Source organism: Conger conger, chromosome 12, assembly GCF_963514075.1.
Source record: "Conger conger chromosome 12, fConCon1.1, whole genome shotgun sequence".
Lineage (NCBI taxonomy): Eukaryota > Metazoa > Chordata > Actinopteri > Anguilliformes > Congridae > Conger > Conger conger.
The window spans coordinates 12,052,160-12,076,204 of NC_083771.1; the positions used below are offsets into that span (position 1 = coordinate 12,052,160).

A 24,045-nucleotide genomic window follows, 5' to 3' on the forward strand; every position below is an offset into this window, starting at 1 on the left:
CCAGTTCAGACCAAAGATTTGTGACGCAACAAATCCGTTTCAGATGTTGCAGAGATGAGCTGCAGCGGTGTAAACCCGTCTCAGAACGCCTGATGCCGGCACTCGCTGTTTCAGGCAGCGCAACTTGTCTAATAACTGGTGCCGAGTTTTAGAATATTGCGAAGAGTCGCCATTTGCAGCTCGTTGTGTTGCAAACCTTTGGTCTGAACCAGGCTAAACAGGAGGACTTGCAGGTGCCCGGTTGACCATCAGGGGTCACCCCAGCTGTCTGAAACCCTTCCATCTGCGGGTGATGCTAGGACGTCACCCTGTTGGGGTTACCAGCCACAGTCAACACTGGCATGGTTCAGATCTGATCCCAGACCATGGGGCTCAAACACACTAGAACAGCAGCTCCTGTTCCTCCCATTCTTATCAAGGAAGTTTTAGTTTGTAAGAAGATATGTGGTGAGGTCTCCATTGCATATTCTGTCTGCCAACTTCTCTTCCTGAACACTTATTGTGAACCAGAAATTCAGAGTCATTTTCACATTTCAATATGATAAACAACGAAATCAAAATGCGGTTGCTATTTAGAGCATCCGTGGTGATCCCTCAAAAAGATGGAACTTTGCAATAAAAAATATGCGCAGAATGCGGTTGTGACAAGAACACAAAACGGCCCAATGTTCCAGGGTAATATCAGTTCTGTTAATCAGATGAAAGTGTGCCTTATCTCTCTCCATCGCAACACACTGACGCAATTTGGTCCGTAGCGCTGGTGACAGCAGAACATTCACCTCAAGCCAAAAGCAAGAAAGGCTGTTCTGTCCCTCTCAGATTTGGGATGGGGGAGGATAGAAAAAGGGCCCTTTTGTCCCAGCTGCTGATGCGGTGCAGGACTTCCCACTGTCAGACAGCCAGGCAGAGAGGATTCTGGGATACTGGAATACGGAATACTTTGCTCCAACACGCCACTCCATCTCGTAGTCCTGCATGCTTCTGCCACCCAGTGGAGAAAATCTGCAATCACACTTTTGCCTTCTTGGTACAAGTTTAAACACAATTTAAATTTGACTTGCGATCACAATCACACAATAACTGAATGCACACGTCTTCTGAGTTCACAATTTTCGCAATATCTTATCTATCAATTAAAGCAAAAAGAGGATGTTATGATACTGAATGGGACTTTTGACAGTGTTTTTGCGGACCGTGGAATATGGCATCCATGGATGGGTTCATTGTACAGTGTGTTTGACTGCATGGAGGCAGAGCAACCAGGCGATGCCGTGCTGTGTGTGAGCAGGTGTGTGTGTGTGTGTGAGAGAGTGTGTGAGAGTGTGTATCACTGTGATGCTGTACTGTGTGTGAACAGGTATGTGTGTGTGTGTGTGTGATCCAGGTGCGGGTGGTCCAGGGGAAGGAGCCGGCCCACCTGATGAGCCTGTTCGGGGGGCAGCCCATGGTGGTGTACAGGGGCGGAACCTCCAGAGAGGGGGGTCAGACCGCCCCTGCCGAAACGCGCCTGTTCCAGGTGCGCTCCAATTCGGCTGGGTGCACGAGGGCCGTGGAGGTGAGTGAGGGAGCGGCGGGGGTGGGGGGGGGGGGGTGGGGGGGGTGGGGGAAGACAGTCTGGCCAACCAGTAGCACTAATTACCTGCGAGAAAAGAAAACCAGGACCAGAGTTTATGATTCTTGGTCTGCGGCATGTTGTCACCTGCTTTGGTAACAGAAGTGTCTCCCACTCCCAAATAATAATAATCATTTGTTATTTAGCTGACGCTTTTTAGCGACTTACAGTTGATTGGACTAAGTGGGGGACATTCCCCCCTGGAGCAATGCAAGGTTAAGGGCCTTGCTCAAGGGCCCAACAGCTGTGCAGATCTCATCATGGCTACACCGGGGCTTGAACCACCAACTTCCAGGTCCCGGTCACGTACCTTAGCCACCAGGCTAACGTCAGTCCTCCCTCCTGCTCAGGTGGACGCCGTGGCCTCCAACCTGAACTCCAACGACGCCTTCGTCCTGGTGACGCCGGGCGGCTGCTTCCTCTGGGCGGGGCAGGGGGCGAGCGACACGGAGAAGCGGGGGGCGCAGCAGCTCTGCGGGATCCTGGGGGTGTCCGCGTCCCGGCTGGGGGAGGGGGGAGAGGCGGGTAAGAACCTCGCTCTGATCTCAGCGCGCTGCCTTCAGATTTCATATCACTGCACTGGAGGAACTAAAATAAGCACATCCCAACAAGTATTTTAGTACTTATATTGAGACTTAAAAACATATTTCTTTTACTTTTTTGCGAAATGAGACAGAAAATATTGCCAACGAGGTAACAGCTTAACTCATTTCAAGATTTGCCAATGGAATAAGAACATTTCACTTTTCAAGCAAACAGTAACCAAGATAATATTTTCGACTTGAGAGAAAGAAACAACACAATCTTAAAGACAAGCTGAAATCTAGTTATTTAGTCAGTTCTTCATAACCATACCAAAACATCTTAAACGATATATTCCAAAAGAATACATGAAATTGTAATACTTGTGTATTTTCACAGCAAAGTTTTTCTCCATCCACTTCCTGGTAAACCTTTACAAGACTTTTTTTTATGAGAGTGGGCATGCATGTAGATCAAATGTCTGTGAATTTTAAGTTCCCCTCCAATCAATATCCTTTCACGCTGCAGCACGTATTCATCCCTCCAGAGCCATAGGCTACAGCTCTGCTTCCTCCTCCTCATTTAACATCAGTCAAATCGACTCCCTGCCCTCCAAAACCCCCCTGAAAGAGCCACTTCACTCAGGTAGTCGTCACATCGCAGAAGCTAGTGCTGATCTAACGTCCGTTTCCGCTCATCTTATTACAAGACGAAAGACGTTTGTTAAGACAATAACTCCACATCCCACTGCCAGTGTGCCTTTTTTCACCCTGACCATCGACTCTGTAGCCCTGCGCTTCAGCCAATCACAAGCGTCTTCCGCAAGTTCGCCAACAGTTCAGCCAATATACTTTCGATAAATGAGTACCTTCAAGGCTGATCTGCCCCAAGTCAGTTAGTTGTTAGCCTCTCAGTTTAGGACCGTTCAACAAATCCGTGAAATTAATACTGCATCTGTGTGTGTGTGTGTGTGTGTGTGTGTGTGATACTTGTTGTTGTTGTTGTTGTTGTTGATGTTGATGAGGAAAGTAGAGCAGTGGCCATTTTGGAGGTAGGCAGTACATTTTATTTCAGCCCAGAAGAGGCCTTGAAACAACTTGGCTACAGATGTAGACTTTTAGTATTTATATTTGGTGGCCTTGGGAATGTCCACAGACTAGTAAGGGTCTGCAACTGGCAGGAATGTCAGAATTGTCAGCAATAACAGGTTGGCGCCATATTTGGAGGCAGCTCTGCTGCCTATACCGCTATTAAACCTGCAAGTGTCCGTGTCATTATCGTGTATCGTGTGTCTGTAATGTCCATGTCATTATTCTGTACTGCGTGTCTATAGTGTCCATGTCATTATTCTGTACTGTTTGTCTATAGTGACCATGTCATTATTCTGTTGCTCCTCCCCTGAAGGAGCAAGCCCACACGTGTCAACTAAGTATGTTATCACATCTACCGTTTCCTTGAACGCCAAACTCCCTGGGTCACCAATTACCCGTTCAGCATGTTGAGTATCTTCCACGGTCATGCTAGAACACATTCTACGCATGGCCTCAGTCAGACCTTTAGCCTTGCTCTCTAAAACCCTGAATCTAAGTCCTCTGACTTCAGACTCCTCAGTGTCCATAAACGGTTGTACATTTATCTTACCACATATTTTTCCTCTTACGGGCGTTCTTGCTACCACCTCGATGGCGTGTGCGAGGGGTTAACTATGCATTCCTTCCTAACCCATCCCCCGTCAATCTCTCATCAGGGGGGCCTAGGGCCGGGTCCTCGACACTACTGTGTACATATTGTTTATGACCTTTGTGTGTGTTTGAAGATGAGTTCTGGGAGGCTCTCGGAGGAAAGGCAGCCTACCGCACCTCCACCCGGCTGAAGGACAAAATGGAGGCCCACCCGCCCAGGCTGTTCGCCTGTTCCAACAAGACAGGCCAATTCATCGTGAGTGCCCTCGGCCTGCCAAAACGCCCCCCAGAGGCCTGAAAACGGCCCAAACAAGCAGCCCACGCTGCTCAACACACTAGGACATGACACGCGTGTAAAACGTGACGCCACATACATATATATATTTAAAAATTGAAGAAAGAAAATTAAGATGGACACAATTATTACCATTTCTTTCAAACAACATTTCTCGTGAAGTAGGCATGCACTATATCAGTGTTTCTCAACTCCTCGTTTTTGTTTTAACCTGGAACTCACACACCCGATTTAATGACTGAACCAATCAAACCACCAAAAAATGCCCTTGATTAGTTCAATCAGGTTTGCGAGTTTTCTGGCTACAACAAATACCTTCTGGCAATTGGCTCCCGAGGACCGGAGTTGAGAAACCCTACACTATATGAAAGTATCAAACATATACTCTTATACAAAGTTTATTTTAGTATTTTTTAGACCATAGTCAATAATTTATCTTCAGCACACCCTGGGACCCCGTCAGGGGGGTGCTGGGACCAGTTTGAGGGCCCCTTGTGCCAGTTGTAATGTCAGAAACAGTACCTCATGCTCCGTGCCCTTTCATTGTGCCAGATTGAAGAGGTTCCCGGGGAGATGACCCAAGAGGACCTGGCCACTGATGATGTCATGATCCTGGACACCTGGGAGCAAGTGAGTTACAGTTCACATTCCATTTTCCTTACATAATAAAACACCTCCATTTTATCTCTTTCATAAGGAGAGTACACTTTATTATTTTGCTATACATCGAGGTAGTGAACAATGGAAAAGCGGACACCAATGTAAAGTCACTTAATAGTATGTTGGGTCACAACGACCCGTGTGCAATGTGGTAGGGAGAAAATTCTGTCGGTGGAACATGGTTTCTATTAACTAACGTTAAATAATGTCTTAGTTATGAGTAAGTCATTAACTACTGCATGAATAGTGCATGATTAATGTAAACTATTGAGTTAACTGTTTATTGATGCTTTTCCCTCGGTCCACACTGAACGTTCATCTTGCAGAAACCCACAATAACAAACCTAAGCTAATTATCAAATGTCTATAACTGATACTTATAGATTAGTAAGGGTTTGTTTATGTGAGTTTTTGTACCCCAAATGTTCAGCACGGACAGATGATTAATAGATAGTTAATAATTCAATAGTTTACATTAATCATGCACTATTCACACAGTAATTATGGTTCAACTTAACTAAGACATTAAGAGCCAGTTTCGTAGGTATAGATTAAGTCCAGTCCTATACTAAATTCTCCATACAAAGACTGTATATACTCACCGAGCACTTTATTACACCTTCTTATTAAAGTGATTATCTAATCAGCCAATTGTGTGGCAGCAGTGCAATGCATGCAATCGTGTAGATCTCAGAAACTGCTGATCTCCTGGGGTGATGAGGGGAGTTGAGTTTCTGGTTTTGGGCGTGATGTGAGGCTCATGAGATGGCTTCCCTCCAGGTCTTCGTATGGATTGGCAACGAAGCGCACGAGGAGGAGAAGACCGAGGCAATGGCTTCAGGTGAGCAAAAACCTTAAAAACATGAAAAAATGTGTTTCCTTTCCCCCACTTACCAGCACAGCATGAGAATTGAGTAACAATGTGGATAATCCAGGTTCAGAGAGTAAAACTCCGCCCCAGTTATTTGTTCCAATCACCTGGGCATTTTTTTCTTTCTTTTTTTTTTTTTTTTTACTGTCTAACCCGTCTTTCCACCTCTAGCAACACAGGGTTTTGGACCAATTTGTGTAGTACTTTAAATGTACTATAAATGTATCACAGCTCAAAGCTTGGCGAAACCTTTCAATCATAAAATACAAGGCAAGGTTGATACTGACAATATACAATATACTATCTGACTGGGTCAGATATAAGGAGAAAATAATTATGGTGTGACATCTGCATCTCTGGTGCATGGAAATATCTAGCTTGCAACAGAAGCAGAAGAATAATGAGACATATACTTTCAAAAAGGTAGCAGGGAAACAAACAGGGTTTGATTTCTTACATCATACAGGTTTAGCCAATAAGGAAGAACTGCTCTATACATATTGTAATTTGCACTCCACCACAGCAGGTGGCGCTGTGTACCTACAAACCAGTGCGTAACCCACCGAAAAGTCCAGTGAAGTAGAATGCTGATGCATGTCCTCCTCCTCTCCCTCCCAGCCGCCCGTTACATCGAGACAGACCCCGCCAACCGGGACCGCCGGACCCCCATCGTGAAGATCAAGCAGGGGTTCGAGCCGCCCACCTTCAGCGGCTGGTTCCTGGGCTGGGACAACGAGTACTGGAGCACCGACCCCCTGGAGCGCGCCATGGCCGAGCTCGAGATGTGAACTCTGACCCGCCCCAGCCCCGGCCCCGCACCCTGCCTCACCCCACCGGGTTCTGCCACAGACTCAAAGGGGATAGGGTTTCAACCCCTCCTGCACTTCTCCAGTGTCAAAGGGCTTAAACTGCTTCTTTTTTTTTTTTTTTAAGCTGTGTGTTTAAAAAAGAAAAGAAAAAAAAGCCAAGTACTTTTAGTTGACTTTTTTTCAGCCCAAGGGGCTTGGTAGACTAGGCGTGTCAGGGCTGTCAAACTCCAGTCCTGGAGGGCTAGTGTCTGCAGGTTTTCCATCAGCAGCCAATTAAGGCCTTGAGAACAAGGTGTGTGGATGATTTAACCAATCAACATCTTAGATGAACCACTGTACATAAAACCAGCAGACTCTGTGGCCCACCAGTACTGGATTTTGACACCTGTGGTTAGGACAATTCAGAGGGTGGTCAAAGTTTGATATCGGCAAGGAATTCTGAGGGTCTTGTCGCTTTTAGCAAAGGAAAGTTAATTTGGAAATCTCATCCTCATAAAAAGACATCCTGCACATCTGCGTTAGCCAAGCAGGATTTTAGCCTTTTATATTCTGAAAACCCTTTTAAAAGTGATCAATATTAAATCGTGAAGTACATAATCATATGTGGTATTGTATTTCGCAATTCTTGTTTTTTCCACTTAAGTAGAATCATTGTCCAATGTCAAGCAGTTCTTTATTCATCGGAATATCCGAAGGACCGTAAATTAGTTGCATTTACGTTATGGCACAAAAGTCTACCCAAGGTCAGGCATGGCTAAGAATACAGACTCAAATGGCTAAGTGAATTATCCATTCACTCAGTGAGGTCGTAGAATTAGCTCTGATGTTGATGTTGCAGAAATGCAGCATTGACGAGAGACTGAAGAAAAGATGACCGCATTTGACTCTGGTGTCCCGAAACACGCAGGCTTTCAACATAATTTCCGTTTGCACAGCTTGTTGGATGCTTCTCATTGGGAAAGGCCCAAAGCGGCCACTGTAAAGCCAGCTGTTCGTGATAGAGCGTGCCAGTCAGATCATTTTTTCACTGGTGACGAAGGGCCAGATTATTTCATCGTCCCAAAGTTGCCAGTTACCAAGTTGCCATTTTTTGCTTAATGCCACGTTTATTAGAGACCAGATAAAGGTTGTTATGGGCACTCGGCTTCGCATCACAGCTTGTGTACCGGTGTAATACCGTTGTGTATTTATTGGGACTGTATCCTTTGCTTACTTCTTTCCTTCATAAACCAATACAAAAACTTGGAACACCATATTTCTCTGTTATCTTTTCTTTCAAATCATGGGATCACCAACAATTCAAACATGTTGGGAGCTCTACGTGTATTCGCAAATGTGTGAACTCTGCAAATGTGAATGTTAATTAATTGGGTGACAAATGAAACCGTACGTTTGCAAGCAAAGCAAAATCTTGGACAGAAATGTCTCTCATACATATTTTTTATTGATAAATTGAACATCGGCTGAAGCTGAAAAAACCATAGGATATAAGTAGCACATTACTGAGTTTTCAGTTATAGAATTACAAACATATAACACAAAAATGTCTGACAATACTCAGAACATCATTAAAAAAATTGAAAATTAAAGATAAGGGTATGCATTATGTGTTCAATGGCTTAACAGCTTAACGCCTGTTTCAGGACAGTAGTTTATTGAAGTGTGTTTAATATTTCACAAGTAAAGAGGAGTCAATCGTAACATGAATTTATCCATCGAAACATTTTTTTTTTTTTTTTTTTACCGAAATCTTTGGTATGGCACCCATGATATAATGATGATGCTAATCGGTGCAGCTCATGGGTAAATTCAGTCGGAAATATTGGTTTTCACTTTTGATAACGGGGCCAATACCAGCCATCTCCAATTTCAATATAAAACATATAATTATGTTAAAATGTAAAAATGTTAAATTCAACCTAAAATTTACATTACCGTAAAAAATATGTTTTTGTCACAAATAAAAACTTGAAAGGCATAGCATATCAAATTATGATCACATGTAGAAATACAAATGAAATGTAACAAATGTTATAACGGAAATGGCTTAAGGCTTTTCGAGTCATTCCGATTGTTAGATTGCTTTTTCAACAATATGCTCATCTCTGGCTGAATTTAACAAAACGCAGGTCAAAACCACCAGTCATTCATAACCAGCCACCTGAAAACGCTTGCTCACAAACACACACACACACACATATACGCTCACACACACTCACAATGCCATTCGCTAGATTCATGACAAAACAGAAATCTCTTTCAAAGCCTCCAAATGAAATTCAGTCCTTTCAGTCCCAAGAGTGCCATATGGCAGTCAAACGCAACAACCCCAAGTACTAGTTCAAACAATCAAAATGACTGCTATGCGATTGTTCTGAGCCCCTAAAACCATACTAAGTTCTCTCAACTTTCACAATTCTCTCCACCAAAGCCCAAAGCCCTTGGGATTTGGCTGGAGCCACTGGGGCTTGGGACTGACGACACGTCAAACCGAACAGAACTCTTCAGTACGTAACCCTACATACCATCAGACACAGGACGACTCTTCAGTAACGAACCCTACACACCATGAGAGACAGAAGGCACATTCCTGTTGATCCCAGGTCAGTGGCCCAGACTCCAAAACACTGGTCAATACCATCACACGTTCTTTACCAGCCACCTGAAAATGCTTACACACACACACACACACACACACACACACACACACACACACACACACACACACACACACACACACACACACACACACACACACACACACACACACACACACACACACACACACACACACACACACACACAAAGCCGAACGCTATGCTCATGACAAAACGGACATCCCTTTCAAAGCCTCCAAATGAAATGTAACCGGAACGGGCTCTTTCAGTAGCTACCCTACATGCGTGCAGGCCCCGCTGACCCCAGGTCAGTGCCCCACGGGCTGGCCGCGCCCGGCTCAGTGCTTCATGAAGCCCTGGATCATGTCGATGGGCAGGGGGAAGATGATGGTGGAGTTCTTCTCGGCTGCGATGGTGTTGAGGGTCTGCAGGTAGCGCAGCTGGAGGGCGGAGGGCGACTCAGCGATCACCATGGAGGCCTCCTTCAGGGCCCGCGAGGCGTTCATCTCCCCCTCCGCCGCGATCACCTGGAGGGGGCGAGGTGAGGAGGGGAAGGTGAGAACGAACAGGTAAAAATGTACTGCACTGCAGGGTGGGTCGTGGCAGCCATTTTCAGGCTCGAATCCTCACCACAGATAAGACGCATGGGAGGTTTATGTGGCCAGGCTAGATACCTGGGTACTTGCATACTCTGTGGAAACCTGCTATGGCACCTTCAATAGCCAGTGAGTCAAGACCGTATCAAACGGCAACATTCCCAGTAAAGCTTCCTGATCACTGTACTTGGGCCTGAGTATTTTTCTACCTGTTCCAGAGGAAACACTGCCCCCTATTGGCCCAATAAAACAACTTCTATCAATATCCTATACAAATATGACATTTCAATTCAGACAAATCAGGAAATTAATTTAAAAATATTTTTAATTATTTTCCAGGACATTTTATGGGGGCAACACCTGTCATATGTACACAGGGATGGTGGGATCATGGTAGCAGACAGGGGCTGGGGGGGGGGGGGGGGGGGGGGGGGGGAAGTACCTTAGCTAGGGCTAGGGGGGGGGGAACGTACCTTAGCTAGGGCTAGGGGGGGGGGAACGTACCTTAGCTAGGGCTAGGGGGGGGGAACGTACCTTAGCTAGGGCTAGGGGGGGGGGGAACGTACCTTAGCTAGGGCTAGGGGGGGGGGAACGTACCTTAGCTAGGGCTAGGGGGGGGGGAACGTACCTTAGCTAGGGCTAGGGCTAGGGGGGGGAACGTACCTGGGCTAGGGCTAGGGCTAGGGCTAGGGCTAGGGGGGGGAACGTACCTTGGCTAGGGCTAGGGCTAGGGCTAGGGCTAGGGCTAGGGCTAGGGCTAGGGCTAGGGCTAGGGCTAGGGCTAGGGGGGGGGAACGTACCTTAGCTAGGGCGAGGGGGGGGTGGAACGTACCTTAGCTAGGGCTAGGGGGGGGGGGGAACGTACCTTAGCTAGGGCTAGGGGGGGGGGGGGAACGTACCTTAGCTAGGGCTAGGGGGGGGGGGGGAACGTACCTTAGCTAGGGCTAGGGGGGGGGGGGGAACGTACCTTAGCTAGGGCTGGGGGGGGGACGTACCTTAGCTAGGGCTGGGGGGGGACGTACCTTAGCTAGGGCCGGGGGGGGGACGTACCTTAGCTAGGGCCGGGGGGGGGACGTACCTTAGCTAGGGCTAGGGGGGAACGTACCTTAGCTAGGGCTAGGGGGGAACGTACCTTAGCGAGGGCTAGGGGGGAACGTACCTTAGCTAGGGCTAGGGGAGAACGTACCTTAGCCAGGGGGAACGTACCTTAGCCAGGGGGAACGTACCTTAGCCAGGGGGAACGTACCTTAGCCAGGGGGAACGTACCTTAGCCAGGGGGAACGTACTTTAGCCAGGGGGAACGTACTTTAGCCAGGGGGAACGTACTTTAGCCAGGGGGAACGTACTTTAGCCAGGGGGAACGTACTTTAGCCAGGGGGAACGTACTTTAGCCAGGGGGAACGTACCTTAGCTCGAGCTTCGCGGGAAGCCTCTGCTTCGGCCGCCATCGCTCTCTGAAGCTGCAGAGGAAGCTTCACGTCCTTGATCTCCACCCGCTCCACCTTGATGCCCCAGTCATCGGTGGCATCGTCCAAGGAGGACTGGAGAGAGAGAGAGGGAGGGACATGTATCATCCACCCAGCAGTCCTCTACCGAGTTTTCACCAGAGGAGAGAGAGAGAACTAGTAAGACGAAGAAAGACTGACAGAGGAGAGCGGCAGAAAGCGGATGCAAATTGAACCCGACAGAGAGGAAGAGAGGGCACAGTAAAGGGAGACACAAAGAGAGAGAAACAGGCGGAGATATTGGGTAAGATGAAACTGAGTTGGACCGCTGTCTGCTCCTGTGCGATGATGAGTCTTAAACGGGGAAGCAGTTTAAGCCAGAAGGATGTAGCGTGTAGCCGCAACTGGCAGAACGGGGCTGACTGGATGAGACAGGCCGACGACAGCGCTGTAGATCTACCCTCGAGGCTCATCAGGACGGCCACGGCCACAGCCACAGGCACTGGACAGGGGGCGATGTAGAGCCGGCGATGAGGACCTGAAGGTGAGCTCGGCTTTTCTGAGCTCAGCGTGGTGTAGCAGCGTGGTGTAGCAGCGTGGTGTAGCAGCGTGGTGTAGCAGCGTGGTGTAGCAGCGTGGTGTAGCAGCGTGGTGTAGCAGCGTGGTGTAGCAGCGTAGCGCAGCGGTCAGGGAACCGGGCTCGTAACTGCAGGGCTGCAGACAGGCCACTGCTGGGTGCCCTTGAGTGAGGCACTTAACACTTAACCGCAGAACATATCCAGCTGTGTGGCTGCACTGTATGTAACGCAGGGGTGTCCAATCTTATCCAGAAAGGGCCGGTGTGTGTGCAGGTTGTTGTTTTAGCACAGGACTAAGACAGCCGATTCTACTCATCAAGGTCTTGATTAAAGACCACGATTAGTTCATTAGTATAATCAGGTGCGTTACTGCTGGGTTAAAACAAAAACCGGCACCCACGCATAGTATAAGATTGGACACCTCTGATGTAAGGAAATGTGAGCCAGAGAGGAAGAGCAGAGAGAGGTCCAGCCTACAGGCCAAAATCTCTCGCACGCTTCATGGAGGAGCCGCATCGGCTTCCCTACAGCGCAGTCTCTGGCTTCAAACTGAACAACATGACGGCGCCGGTAAACTTGACTTCCATGGTTTCAAATTGCTTTTCACGAGCCCATGGACAGTCAGTGGATCACGTAGCAGACACGTGGTGCGTATTCTCACTACAGACTGTGGGTGGGAGTTGCCGTGGCACGGTACCTGCATGCTGTGGGCGATCTCCTCGCGGTCAGACAGGATCTCCGCCAGGTTCTTGGTCCCCAGCACGTTGCGCAGGGTGGTCTGGGCCAGCAGGCGTGTGGCAGCATCGGCGTTGGTGATGTTAGCCACCGCGAGCGTGGCGTTCTGCACGCGGTAGTACACCACCCCGTCCACACACACGGTCACCGAGTCCTTCGTCAGCACCTGGGGGAGGCAGCGTCACAGCTTACCCAACAATCTGTCTCCACACAGAGAAACGGACCAATCAGAGTCTACATACGAAGACACGGACCAATCGGTGTCTATGTTCAGAGGAACAGACCAATCAGAGCCTCCGTACAGAGAAACAGACCAATCAGAGCCTCTGTACAGAGAAACAGACCAATCAGAGTCTCCGTACAGAGAAATAGACCAATCAGAGCCTCCGTACAGAAAAACAGACTAATCAAAGCCTCTAAACCGACACAGACCAATCAGTCTCCGTAGAGAGAAACAGATGCTACTATTACAGATTGCTCTTTTCAGAACTTATGTATTCACTCAGCTTTTATTACACACACATGAATCAAATATGGCATGTTACCGTGCCTCAACCATACAGTTGATATTAGCAAGTGAGCTTTCCTTGCTTGTGATATTTGAACGCGTTTGATGGTGAACGGGTGATAAAAGGGACAGCCTTAAGTTATGTCCCTTTCCTGGCCAGAACAATGACCGGAACCTGCTGTGTCATGGAGACCAAGAGGATGCTGGGAGATGATGTCAGACCTCCTGTGGAGGGATGTCGAAGGTGATGGTGCGCATGTCCACATTGATGAAGCTGTCGGTGCAGGGAATGATGAAGAACAGACCTGTAACAGAGACAGGACACATACACACACGCATTATCACACTGCTTTATTAAACTAATAAAAACTGAGCAAGAATCATGAACTTAAGCCAGCTGCACGATACGATGTAGTCGTGTTAAAACAGTGGTGCAATGAAGTCACAGGATACAGCAGCCATCTTGTATTTTATATGAAACGCAAAACACATGAAATAGATGTTAAATGAGCCAATCAATGTGTGACACAAATCATCCAGTGGAGGCCTCACCCAATACCGGCATTTAGCCGCATGGTGTCTGATTTGCATCAGGAGAGGAGCGGGCTTGGTGAGGCGTCCACGTCCTTTTGACGCTCATGCTAGCGGATCAAAAATGTAAATCTGATGCAAATCAGGCATGAGAGTGAAACATGACCGCAGCAAACTAGGACCGTCAAAATGCAATTCTTGGGGGAAAAATAACCACATGAAAAATAACCACGTCGAACAAGAAAAGCAGCATTTCTCTAAATACCCTAGGTTTGCTCAACAGGCCACAGGGAGGGCCCTGCACTGACACAAACTTCAGCTGCTGCGCTTAGCCTCCATTCCAGGCACATTTACCCGGAATTCTGGGACACCGGCCAAGAGGAAACCGCCCCCTGGCAAGGCACGCACGGAAAATTCCACACACTCTCGATCACAGAAATAACAAAATGGCTGCCTATTGTTGAAACCAATACTACAAAATCCACTTAAGAGGACATACTGTATGGCAAAGAATGACTGAACTGCTTACAGATGTGAAAGTTTATGTGCTCAGAGACTTACGTTGAGTTACGTCTTTAGCATGCCATCGTTGACTACCCCAATCCGGGAACAAAGGGACCGGGAAACACTGGGATTAGTTTAGGGAAAGAATTCCACGGCTGCCTTCAGACCAGCAGAAGAACGTGGACTCCCTTCACAATAGCTGCAGGGTTGGCCTACACTTTGTTGGCATTAAAACAGCAATATAAAGTTGCACTATATTAAGCTACTCTTTGTAGACTAAGATGGATTGTGTTCCACTGGGTTGGTTTTCAGTTAGTTTCCATTGTAGGAGCACGCGGGACGCATACTAACAGCTTTGCTATGCATCATGGGAAATGGAGGCTGCCAGGAACAGGGTTTAGTTTCATCTAAAGCCTGTTCAGAAATATCTTTATTAAAAAAAGATAAATAGCTTAAAGCGAAGGAGTGTGGGGTGTGCATTAATCCCCCTACAAACTTTATCCCTCTTCCGATCTCCCTCCTTCTCCAATGCCATTTACTAGTAAGTGGTACATTTTGAAAGCAGATGAGGTCCAGACCCAACCCACACAATCCTGACTTGAAATGTGAGTCAATATATTTACTTGCATAAGTGAATAGATTTTTTATGGATGTGTAGTGGATACACCCCTCTGAGGTAATCTCTGGTTATTTCATCCATGAGCAGCCTCCTTTACAGTCCGTTGCAGGAGCCATCTGTAGAAGCTTTCAATGCTTGACTGGATCAACGAAAACTCGGCTTGTTAATGGAGTTAAAAATCAACAGGCCACACGTACACTTGCGGAGAGGATGTCAGGGTCTGACAAGGGGTAGGACCGTTTAATTTAGTAAACTAGTACTAAAGTACTAGCCCGCCAATTCCTCACCACATAGAAAAGTAAACAAAAATCTCAATCTTTTAAGCGTGTATGGCCTACACGTTGTGCTCACCAACCCTCCTGCGCACGCACGCACGCACGCACGCACGCACGCACGCACGCACGCACGCACGCACGCACGCACACCTTTCATCCCATTAAAGAGCTTTGTCACGCGGGCTAGCCGTGCGCTAAAGCAAACGGACTGCTGCTGAAAAAACGGGGTTTCACGGGAGTGACTGCCAGGGCGACTCAGCTTGCAATCATTAAAAGAAAACGGACAAAAGTCCCACCCCTAGTGCGGCCATTGAAACACGATTCCCAGATTCAACAGGCACGCATCTCACCCAGCGCAGTCAGGAACACAGAGCTTTCAAACGCTCGAAAGACGTTATTCTCATCCCTGCCTCCGCTAACGAGAGCTCCCGCTTCTGTTAATTAATGAAACTGGATGTAATTTCATCTGCACACAGATGTGTTAGTGCATTTCTCAGAGCAGAAAGGCGCAGCAAGCATTGTGGCCTGTGTGTCTCCACCACAAGGCACAGGCGGTTTAGAAACCGCTGCCTCTTCCTGTGTTATTAGCCAGAGAGTTCACATCTGTCTGATCATGAGACCCATGTAATTTCCTTTAGTAACCAGATAGAGTTGTTTTGCAATACAATATGCGTTTATTAAAGTTCTGCATCATGGCAAGCCTTTAGCCCTCTATGGTCCTAGCAGCATGAGACAGGAGTACCACAGCGACAGAATTAGACATCTTCACCGCAAAAATGTGAGAAATTACACTCACACATACCACTGGAGAACAGAAGATTTGTTTGTTTCTGGGTAAGAAAGTTCTCATGAGGAAGAAGCAGTGACATTGTCTGATGACGGTGGTAACAAATGCATAAATAAGTCGCACAAGTGGTAAGTGAACTGCATTTATAGCGCTTTTATCCAAAGCGCTGTACAATTGAACTTTCTCATTCACTCACACATTCACGGCGATACGCCCGTACAAGGCACCAATCTGCTTGACAGGAGCGATTGGGGGTCTTGCTCAGGGACGCTTCAACACACCCTGGGTCGGAGGATCGAGCCGGCAATTTTCCAACTGCCAGACGACCTCCCTTCCCTCCCGGGTTAAAGCCCTCGGATTAGGATTCACTTAAATGAAATCACGCAGGGCCACCGACGCCACTCTGTCGAGGCGCTCCAAACCCCGCCCACAGGTGACAGCGCAGAGTGTCGCACTGCGGAACCCTCGCAATCAGAGAGAGTGCACTGCAGAGGGGGGCGCCATGGCAACGGATGCGCCAGGATTCCATCGGGAACAGGCAATCAATCGGCTCCAATTTCCAACAGAAGACGGTGAAGGGGCGGGGCCTGGCGGGAGTCGCCGCGGAGACGGCCCCGGGCCTGCGCGTCTTAAAGTCTCCAGTTAAGGCGATTAGCGAGAGCACTGTGGTCTACTTCCAGGAAGACAGCCTATGAATTTAATCTCGCTAATTGCAACCAGACTGACATAATGATGCGGGGCTGAATATAGCATTTAAAAAGCTCCATGGATAGATCTTTTTGAACAAAACAAAATAAAAATCACTATTATTTTGGATAGTGTTGATGTACATATGCAGTGGATGAGTGTGCGCAGGGACGTGTGTGAGTGCAGGCACGTGTGTATGAGCATGGGCGCAGGCATCTGTGCGTGTATGAGTGTGCATGCAGGCACGTGTCTGTGTGTAGGTACGGGTGTGTGTGCGTGTGTAGGTACGGGTGTGTGTGTGCGTGTGTAGGTACGGGTGTGTGTGTGCGTGTGTAGGTACGTGTGTGTGTGTGTGTGTGTGTGCGCGTAGATACGGGTGTGTGTGTGTGCACATAGATACGGGTGTGTGTGTGTGGATACAGGTGTGGGTGTGGGTGTGTGTGTGTGTGTGTGCTAGTGTCGTACCTGGTCCCTTAGCGCCTCCCTTGAGGATTCGTCCGAGCCGGAAGATGATAGCCCGCTCGTACTCCTTCACAATCTGCAAAAAACAAACAGATCAGCCTCATGACCAGGAAGACCCACAACAGATCAGCCCTACGACCAGGAAGACCCACAACAGATCAGCCCTACGACCAGGAAGACCCACAACAGATCAGCCCCACGACCAGGAAGACCCATAACAGATCAGCCTCATGACCAGGAAGACCCACAACAGATCAGCCCTACGACCAGGAAGACCCACAACAGATCAGGCCTACGACCAGGAAGACCCACAACAGATCAGCCCCACGACCAGGAAGACCCATAACGGATCAGCCTCATGACCAGGAAGACCCACAACAGATCAGCCCTACGACCAGGAAGACCTATAACGGATCAGCTCCACGACCAGGAAGACCCACAATGGATCAGCCTCATGACCAGCAAGACCCAGAACAGATCAGCCCTACAACCAGGAAGACCCAGAACAGATCAGCCCTACAACCAGGAAGACCCACAATGGATCAGCCTCATAACCAGGAAGACCCACAACAGATCAGCCCTACAACCAGGAAGACCCACAATGGATCAGCCTCATAACCAGGAAGACCCATCCCTGACCAATGCTACTCATGCACACCTACAACGTATGCGGTCCTCCTTCAACTGATCAGTCTAAGCAAGGCCAAGCGCGACTAACTCCCTCACTCACCAACGCTGAAGTCTGAGTCTCTGCCAGGGAGCTGGAGTGTAAACAGATAATCTAAATGTGCTCACACATGTGAGCACAGGTCAATATAATTACTCTCCAGCAGGCACAGGAGGAGTATTCATGAATACCACGCTATTTAAGGATGTGAAACTCGATACTCTCATACCACACAACACGCTGGCAGTGTGCTGCTGTGTGCTTTAGCTATGATATCCCTGCCAGGCGTTTGTTGAGTTTTGTTTTTGTATGTGAACGTTTTGCTAACGCTACCTTAATTACAGTGCTTATAGGTCACATCAGCATTAAGGGTTAGCTATACGCTGGGCTCTATTGCACTCACCTCACCCTGAGAGGGGAAGGGCTCGGAGAGGACAATAGCAAGGACAACAAAGAAATCCAATCTAAAGCAATCAAACCTAAGTCACGATAAGATGGCTTTTGAACTGGCACATTACATTAAAAACACCACAGGACCACATGCCCCTGTTGCTAACGGTTACTCTCTCCCTCAGTCTTCTTCTTTGCTGTCCACAGGGAGTGCAGTCAGCACCCATCCCAACGGCCAGGTCCTCCAAGATCGAGATAAACATTTCTACAGCAGAGGTCTACGTTCCTTAGAAACTCTATCGCCACAACCTTCAGAAGTCAAATTCAAGGATTTTCAAGGGCCATTTTCAAAGAGCTTGCAGCTGCAGAAATATTTTATTAATTTTCTATTCATTATTATAACACTCATTACAGACACAAAGTCAAGCACTTTCCCAAAACTTGAAAAGAGCACAATTTTAAGCAACCATGGAAACCCAGATACATTTTCAAACAAAAACAATAAAAGTGAGTTGATTATCTGGGATTTTTCCTCAAATAACCAATGATGAATTTAACTTCATTTCAGGTGCTCTTTTATACCAGTGTCTCAATCGGGTCATGGGAATCCACCGATGTCAAAGCCGCTCACTCTCTTGAAGGTTGTAGGAAATGTATTCTACCATAATTGTGTGGCTAAACTTAACAACGCAGGTTTGGCAATTTCCATTTTACACAGATGGGTTCGGGTTTCTACTCTCAGCAAATGGGACCGAACTGATTTCACCCATCAGTCTTTCATTAAATCAACTTCAACATCTTTCAATTGGAACCATTTGCAATATAGTACACACAGCTCCGTAAATGAAAGCCAAAGCTGAGTCTGACGTAATGGAATTGTTTATGACATTTATTTCTTAGGCCGTACATAGCCATTTCTGGCATAATGTGGCTTTAAGAGGGTAAATCATCCTTCAGCTGACATAAAAAGCCAAGTTTAATGAAGAATAGGGCCGGCTTCGGACAGATTAAACTTAGTCCTGGACTAAAATGAGTTTTGTTCCGAGAATCTCAAAATTAACTCCTTGCTTCCTTTCCTGGTGTCCGTACCTAGCTCCTAACTCCAGCCATGGGAGGACGCAAAAAAAGGAAGCCAGAAATGGTGCAAGGATGGAGGAATCAAGGAAATAAGTGTATTAGGTGAGGAATGTCCTTGCTCTTTCAAGTGTGAAACCACGCCAATTACAGATGGGGAGAGGTGGATGCACAGGTTTTGATCCAAAATCCAACCAAAAAAAGATTGTTTCCTTGCTCAAGAATCTTTTTGAAGCCACTTAGCTCCTGGCTAGGAGCATTGAACGGTTTGGACCATCCTAAACTGAATTCCCGGTCAGTCGAGAAACAAGAAGACAAGGCAATTGGAATGAGCTCTAGGACTGGGCATAATCGGTGTTGGTGAAACCGGCCCTTGGCGTCTCATTAACAACAATTAGCAGCTCATTACTCAAGAGCTTGTTACTATGACTGAGCACCAACATATACAGTGGGTCCCTTGCTGACATATAATGAGACTAAAGTTTCACAACACCATAACTGAGCTGGTTCAGTCCAAACAGCCCACTTTAAACCTCTCGTCTTTTTAAAACTACCACACCCAATGCCTTGGCGGGACACCTTGCGTGAAAAGGCAAAACCGAGCCGAATGCATCTGCCAAACAAGACCTGATACAATGACACCACAGATTTCACACCCCTTCCACTGAGAAATACAGTGCGTCTGCAGCTCCATAACAAAGTGCTAATTCACGCAGTGAGACTCAGAGCGCGTGACCAGAATCAGTGGAGAGGATGAGGGAGCAAGACAGTAGTCACGAAGCTGGCTAACTGATGAAGGTGGACTTCTGCACTGAGTAAAACCTGGAACAGCTGTTTTCACTTCAGTCCATGTACCATTTTTGAAGGGGTTCCCGGTTTTACTCGGTGAAGAAGTCAAGCTTAATGAGTTACTCTGGGGCAGTGTACGAAACAGCCTCCTAACTACTGTGTCCTCGAAACGTGTTGTTTGTATACAGTATGTCTACTAAACATACTGCCCGCTGCCTACCTGAAAACAGAGGTTTTCCAAGTTGATCTACACTGGATGATAAAGTTGTGAAATTGTCCAGAAATGTAGTGCACTTAAATCTAGAGGTTGAGGAAAACTTTGATACAGCATAGTATCTGTGATACAGTATCAATACAGTGGTGGCAACTATCGATATTTCATTTAAATACATATTTGAGTTGATACAGTATATGGTTGATTCCCATTTAATGATTTTCTTGCAATACATAGCGTACCGCAGAATCACCTGTATCGTAGGCAAAGCATCATGGCACATACATTGTCTATTTGTCTATTTGGAAGCACACCTTTCAAAAAGAAAACCATACTTTTTGGAGGTCTCAGAGGAAGAGGCAGAGCTATCTTTGGGTCTAATAAAGTGAATAAATCTGAGAGGAATCTGAGTGTGAGGACTGTGAGGACACAGTATTTAAGAGGCCGTTTTGGGCGTGGCCACACTCAGCAAAACCCTGGAAGTATGTACATCCCCCGGAGATTTTAAGTACACTACATTTTGTGACAATTTCATTTTCTTAACAATCTCATCCAATGCACTCAATAGTTGTCAAGTAAGCAGTTTCAGACATGACCTATGAGCGTAGTCCCAGTATGGGACTGGAGGGCAAAGGTCTAAGCGCCTATGCAGGATCTGGCAAATGCCTCGATGATGGAGAACACCAGCTGGGGACGGCTCTGCACCCAGAGCACCAGAGCCAATCAGATTCTCTCAATCTCTATAAGGTGTGAATGATCACTGATAAACACCACAGCACGCATATTGACCCAGATGCTGAATTCAGGGTTCAGACAGAAAAGCCCATAAGGCAGCAGGACTGGGAAGGATGGCTCTCATCTTGCCTTCTTCAGTGTTATCCATAGTTTATTTGCAATGGTTGAACCACTGATGTAAGTTAGCCAACAAGCTAACTCAACTAGTTATGCTTAAACAGAGCATAAACAGATGTGATCCCAGCGAGCGATGCTAGGAAGTAGGTATCGTTACCAGCTTAAAATTAGCGTCAGACCAACGCCTCTGCTTAGACGCAACAGCTCTAATACGTCTTTTGAACCACCCCACGGGGCAGTGGGGCGTGAGCACAGGGGTGGTAGCACCCCTTCAGAAACAAAAACATGTACCGTTACCAAGCCGACGATGAAGAAAATACATTGCTTGCACTGTTCATGTTATTTGTTACTGTAAACATGTATAGACTACTGCAATTAAAACAGAATGAAACCGATATCAAGGGGAGGGCGGCTGTCCCTGGTCTTCCAGAGGGAGGGGGAGGTACCTTGATGCACATCCAGATGGAGATGGGAAAGGTGACGATCACCAGGAGCATGGAGATCCCCATCAGGCACCACCCGATCCCACCGACATCACTCTCCAGGTTCTCCAGCGCTGTGCAACGCAAAACGGACAAACCGGGAGAGTGTCAGCAAGAGCGTTAAAACGTCAGGCATCTCTCAACCGCGCGTGTCAACACCCCAAATGGAATGTCCTCATTTCAACCACACTTTAAAAAGAAAAAAATTTGGTTAGTACACACTCATGGCAGTGTAAAGACAAGACCAGAGCAGAGCAAAAAAAGTTTCATTTTCAATCAACGGATGCAAGCCAGTCTCTCAACACTATTTTTGCATATCCTGTCCCGATTGCTGAAGGTCAATGCCAGAGGCAAGAAAATACCAGAGCTCCCAGATCGGTTTGCCAGAGAAGAAAGAGGCGGCACTTACCATTAAATGTAGGGAGTGGAAAAATTCAGAGGAGAGGTTTTATAGTAAAAATTAATGGGGGTCAATGACAAATTGGGGGTTTTAAAAAGGAGGCATGAGGAACAAATTATGATAAAATTGCAATGAAAGATTTCATTTGTATAGGAGTTTGGAGTTTTTTTTAATTAATTTTAGGGGAATTAATTCAGACATCTGGCAACACTGCTCCTCGACGTTGCCACAGCAAATACTCCTACAAGCAGAAAATCCCTTTAACGCAGGGCCAGGTACACACACTACATTACAAATGTCAGTCTGTGGTCAAACAGGCTGAAACACTGCAGATACTTTATGGGGGGGGGGGGGGAGAGAAGCCTTTCACACATCCATGCTAACAAAATGGACCACCGCTCGTTGATTTTGTGTCACCAGATCAGATGAAGCCCAACCGTTCATTTCCCATTTAAGCTAACATTTCATGCACCTTCCTACCTGGGTCATGCTGCGGTTGGCGATATCTGGGTGAATCTACAGTGAGGTTAAAAGCAGGGAAAAGGCGTACATAAAGATAAAACCAAGAAAAAATACAGACAATATACACCGGTAGACACCATGCATGTTGCTTGGGGCTCGTGGTTTCAGGACAGCCAATTTATGGAAATTTGGCTAACCGAACACGTCTCCGTGCATTTGCATTTATAGAAATGCCAGGCTAAAAGCCAGGATAAAGCGTTTTTCCTAAGATTACATTTTCACACTGCAATGGATAACTTATTGACCACTTTGGACGTCTAGGCCTACTACTACGTTTTATTATTACTTTTTTATTCCCATATTAATTCGGAAGAGAATTGACTGTTTTGGCCAACAAAAACATTAATGTTATTTGTAGTGTGCTTGTTTTTCTGGGTAAAACTGATATCCAGAGAAATTTCAGCCGCATCCACCAGAGTTTTTGGCCTGCGCACTTACCCGGCTGATAGTGATAGTCTGAAATACCAACGTCCAGCGTAACGTTAGCAATAAACGTGTCGTCGATGTTGTGAGTGAACAATAACGTTAACGTTACATGCAATACAAATACTTCTTATAACCCAAGTCATATTTAACTTAGCTATCAATTTAGTTTCCAATAGTCATGTGGAAAGCAAATTTGTATTTGAATGTAACATTTCACAGCTAAAATAAGCAACTGGCAATAACTAGCCTAGCTAGATCGCGCTGCTATTAAGTTACGCAATAACTATCTTACAATGCTTGTTGGTGGGAGTGTACCTGCCTGTTTGAACAAGCGAGCAAGCTACCGTTACGCCACAAAATCTATGCCTATATCCAGGTAAAACAAGCAGACTGCTTGGCTAAATTATCAAATTCGCTCAGTTCACGGCAGCTTTCTGTCCCGTTTTAGACTCCACTGAAAATAGCTAGGCTATCGTTATCTGAAGCCAGGCCCGCTAAAAAAAGGCTTACCAGCCTGGTGCTGCCGTCTCTTCTCCGCTCTCATCTTGCTTTCTTCGGTGGCATCCATAGATAATTCGCGAAGGTTGAACCACTGATGTAAGTTAGCCAACAAGCTAACTCAAGTAGTTATGCTTAAACAGAGCACAAACAGATGTGATCCGAACGAGCGATGCTAGGTAGTAGGTATCGTAAAATCAACGTTTCAGACCACCACCTCTGCTTAGACGCGACAGCCCTAAGTCTTTTGAACCACCCCACGGGCCAGTGGGGCGTGCCGACGAGGGGCGGTAGCACCCCTTCACAAACAAAAACATGTACCGTTACCAAGCCGACTATGAACAAAGTACATGCAATCATTTTGCTTGCTCTGTTCATGTTATTTATTAGCTACTGTAAACATGTATAGACTACTGCCATTTTGACAATGAAACATTAGGTGACTATTGGCTAAATGTAACATTTTGGTCTTTAATTCCCCAATTTATATTCTCATAGTCTGAATATTTTAACTCATATACTACAACGTATTTATCATTCTATATAATCCTTTTCACATTATGAATTTTCTACATGTAAAATTCTCATGACATACCTTTCATTCAATAATACAACGCAGGAAACAGATTTCACTTCACACCTTAAACCAAGATAGCCTTTTGAACACACGCACATTTCCGTTAGCCAATGCGATGTAAACCGCAGTAAAATGTGTGCAGATAATCAGTTCATGTACTAGAACGACCAAATGCATCTGCATAATCGTAACTACACGAACTCACGCAGGTCTCCCTTTCAATAAGTAAACTGTTGAATGGCTGCCAATCCGCAGAAGTGAAGCAGATATGCAGTGAGTTCACCGAGATGTCACTGTCTTTATGCACTGTTAACACTGTGGTTTTCAAACTCGGTCCTGTGGGCCCCCTGTGTATGCT

At 46.6% G+C, this 24,045-nt stretch overlaps 2 protein-coding genes across 4 annotated transcripts in view; one reads left to right on the forward strand and one right to left on the reverse strand.

Moving 5' to 3' along the window:
• Positions 1–7,704, forward strand: part of LOC133142473 (gelsolin-like) — a 32,117-nt gene extending 24,413 nt beyond the window's left edge. For both annotated transcript variants that reach the window (XM_061263714.1, XM_061263715.1), the window contains 6 exons: positions 1,385–1,555; positions 1,963–2,137; positions 3,951–4,072; positions 4,664–4,741; positions 5,552–5,612; positions 6,261–7,704. In XM_061263714.1, coding sequence (XP_061119698.1) covers positions 1,385–1,555; positions 1,963–2,137; positions 3,951–4,072; positions 4,664–4,741; positions 5,552–5,612; positions 6,261–6,430 — 777 coding nt within the window. In that variant the 3' untranslated portion in view covers positions 6,431–7,704. The remainder of the gene's footprint in view (positions 1–1,384; positions 1,556–1,962; positions 2,138–3,950; positions 4,073–4,663; positions 4,742–5,551; positions 5,613–6,260) is intronic.
• A 169-nt stretch (positions 7,705–7,873) lies between these two features.
• LOC133142474 (stomatin-like) lies at positions 7,874–23,394 on the reverse strand. Of its 2 annotated transcripts, XM_061263716.1 has the most exons (8): positions 23,123–23,394; positions 22,145–22,180; positions 21,229–21,338; positions 16,800–16,872; positions 13,154–13,236; positions 12,386–12,589; positions 11,072–11,206; positions 7,874–9,596 (listed from the first exon to the last, which is right to left on the reverse strand). In XM_061263716.1, exons 1-8 carry the CDS (start codon positions 23,178–23,180, stop codon positions 9,408–9,410), a joined length of 888 nt encoding a protein of 295 aa, XP_061119700.1. In that variant the 5' UTR covers positions 23,181–23,394; the 3' UTR covers positions 7,874–9,407. The 2 variants fall into 2 exon arrangements, with proteins under 2 accessions (XP_061119700.1, XP_061119701.1); XM_061263717.1 differs by lacking the exon at positions 22,145–22,180 and having other exon boundaries at positions 23,123–23,393.
• Positions 23,395–24,045: the final 651 nt, after the last annotated feature.

What these genes read in the sequence shown, in the direction of transcription:
- LOC133142474 (XM_061263716.1), bottom strand. Translation starts at nt 23,180, where the DNA reads ATGGATGCCACCGAAGAAAGCAAGATGAGAGCGGAGAAGAGACGGCAG. An exon ending in GAGACGGCAGCACCAGGCTG is followed by an intron (nt 22,181 to 23,122) that starts GTAAGCCTTTTT and finishes ACCTCACTGTAG; the next exon opens with ATTCACCCAGATATCGCCAA. An exon ending in AGATCGCCCACAGCATGCAG is followed by an intron (nt 11,207 to 12,385) that starts GTACCGTGCCAC and finishes CTCTCTCTCCAG; the next exon opens with TCCTCCTTGGACGATGCCAC.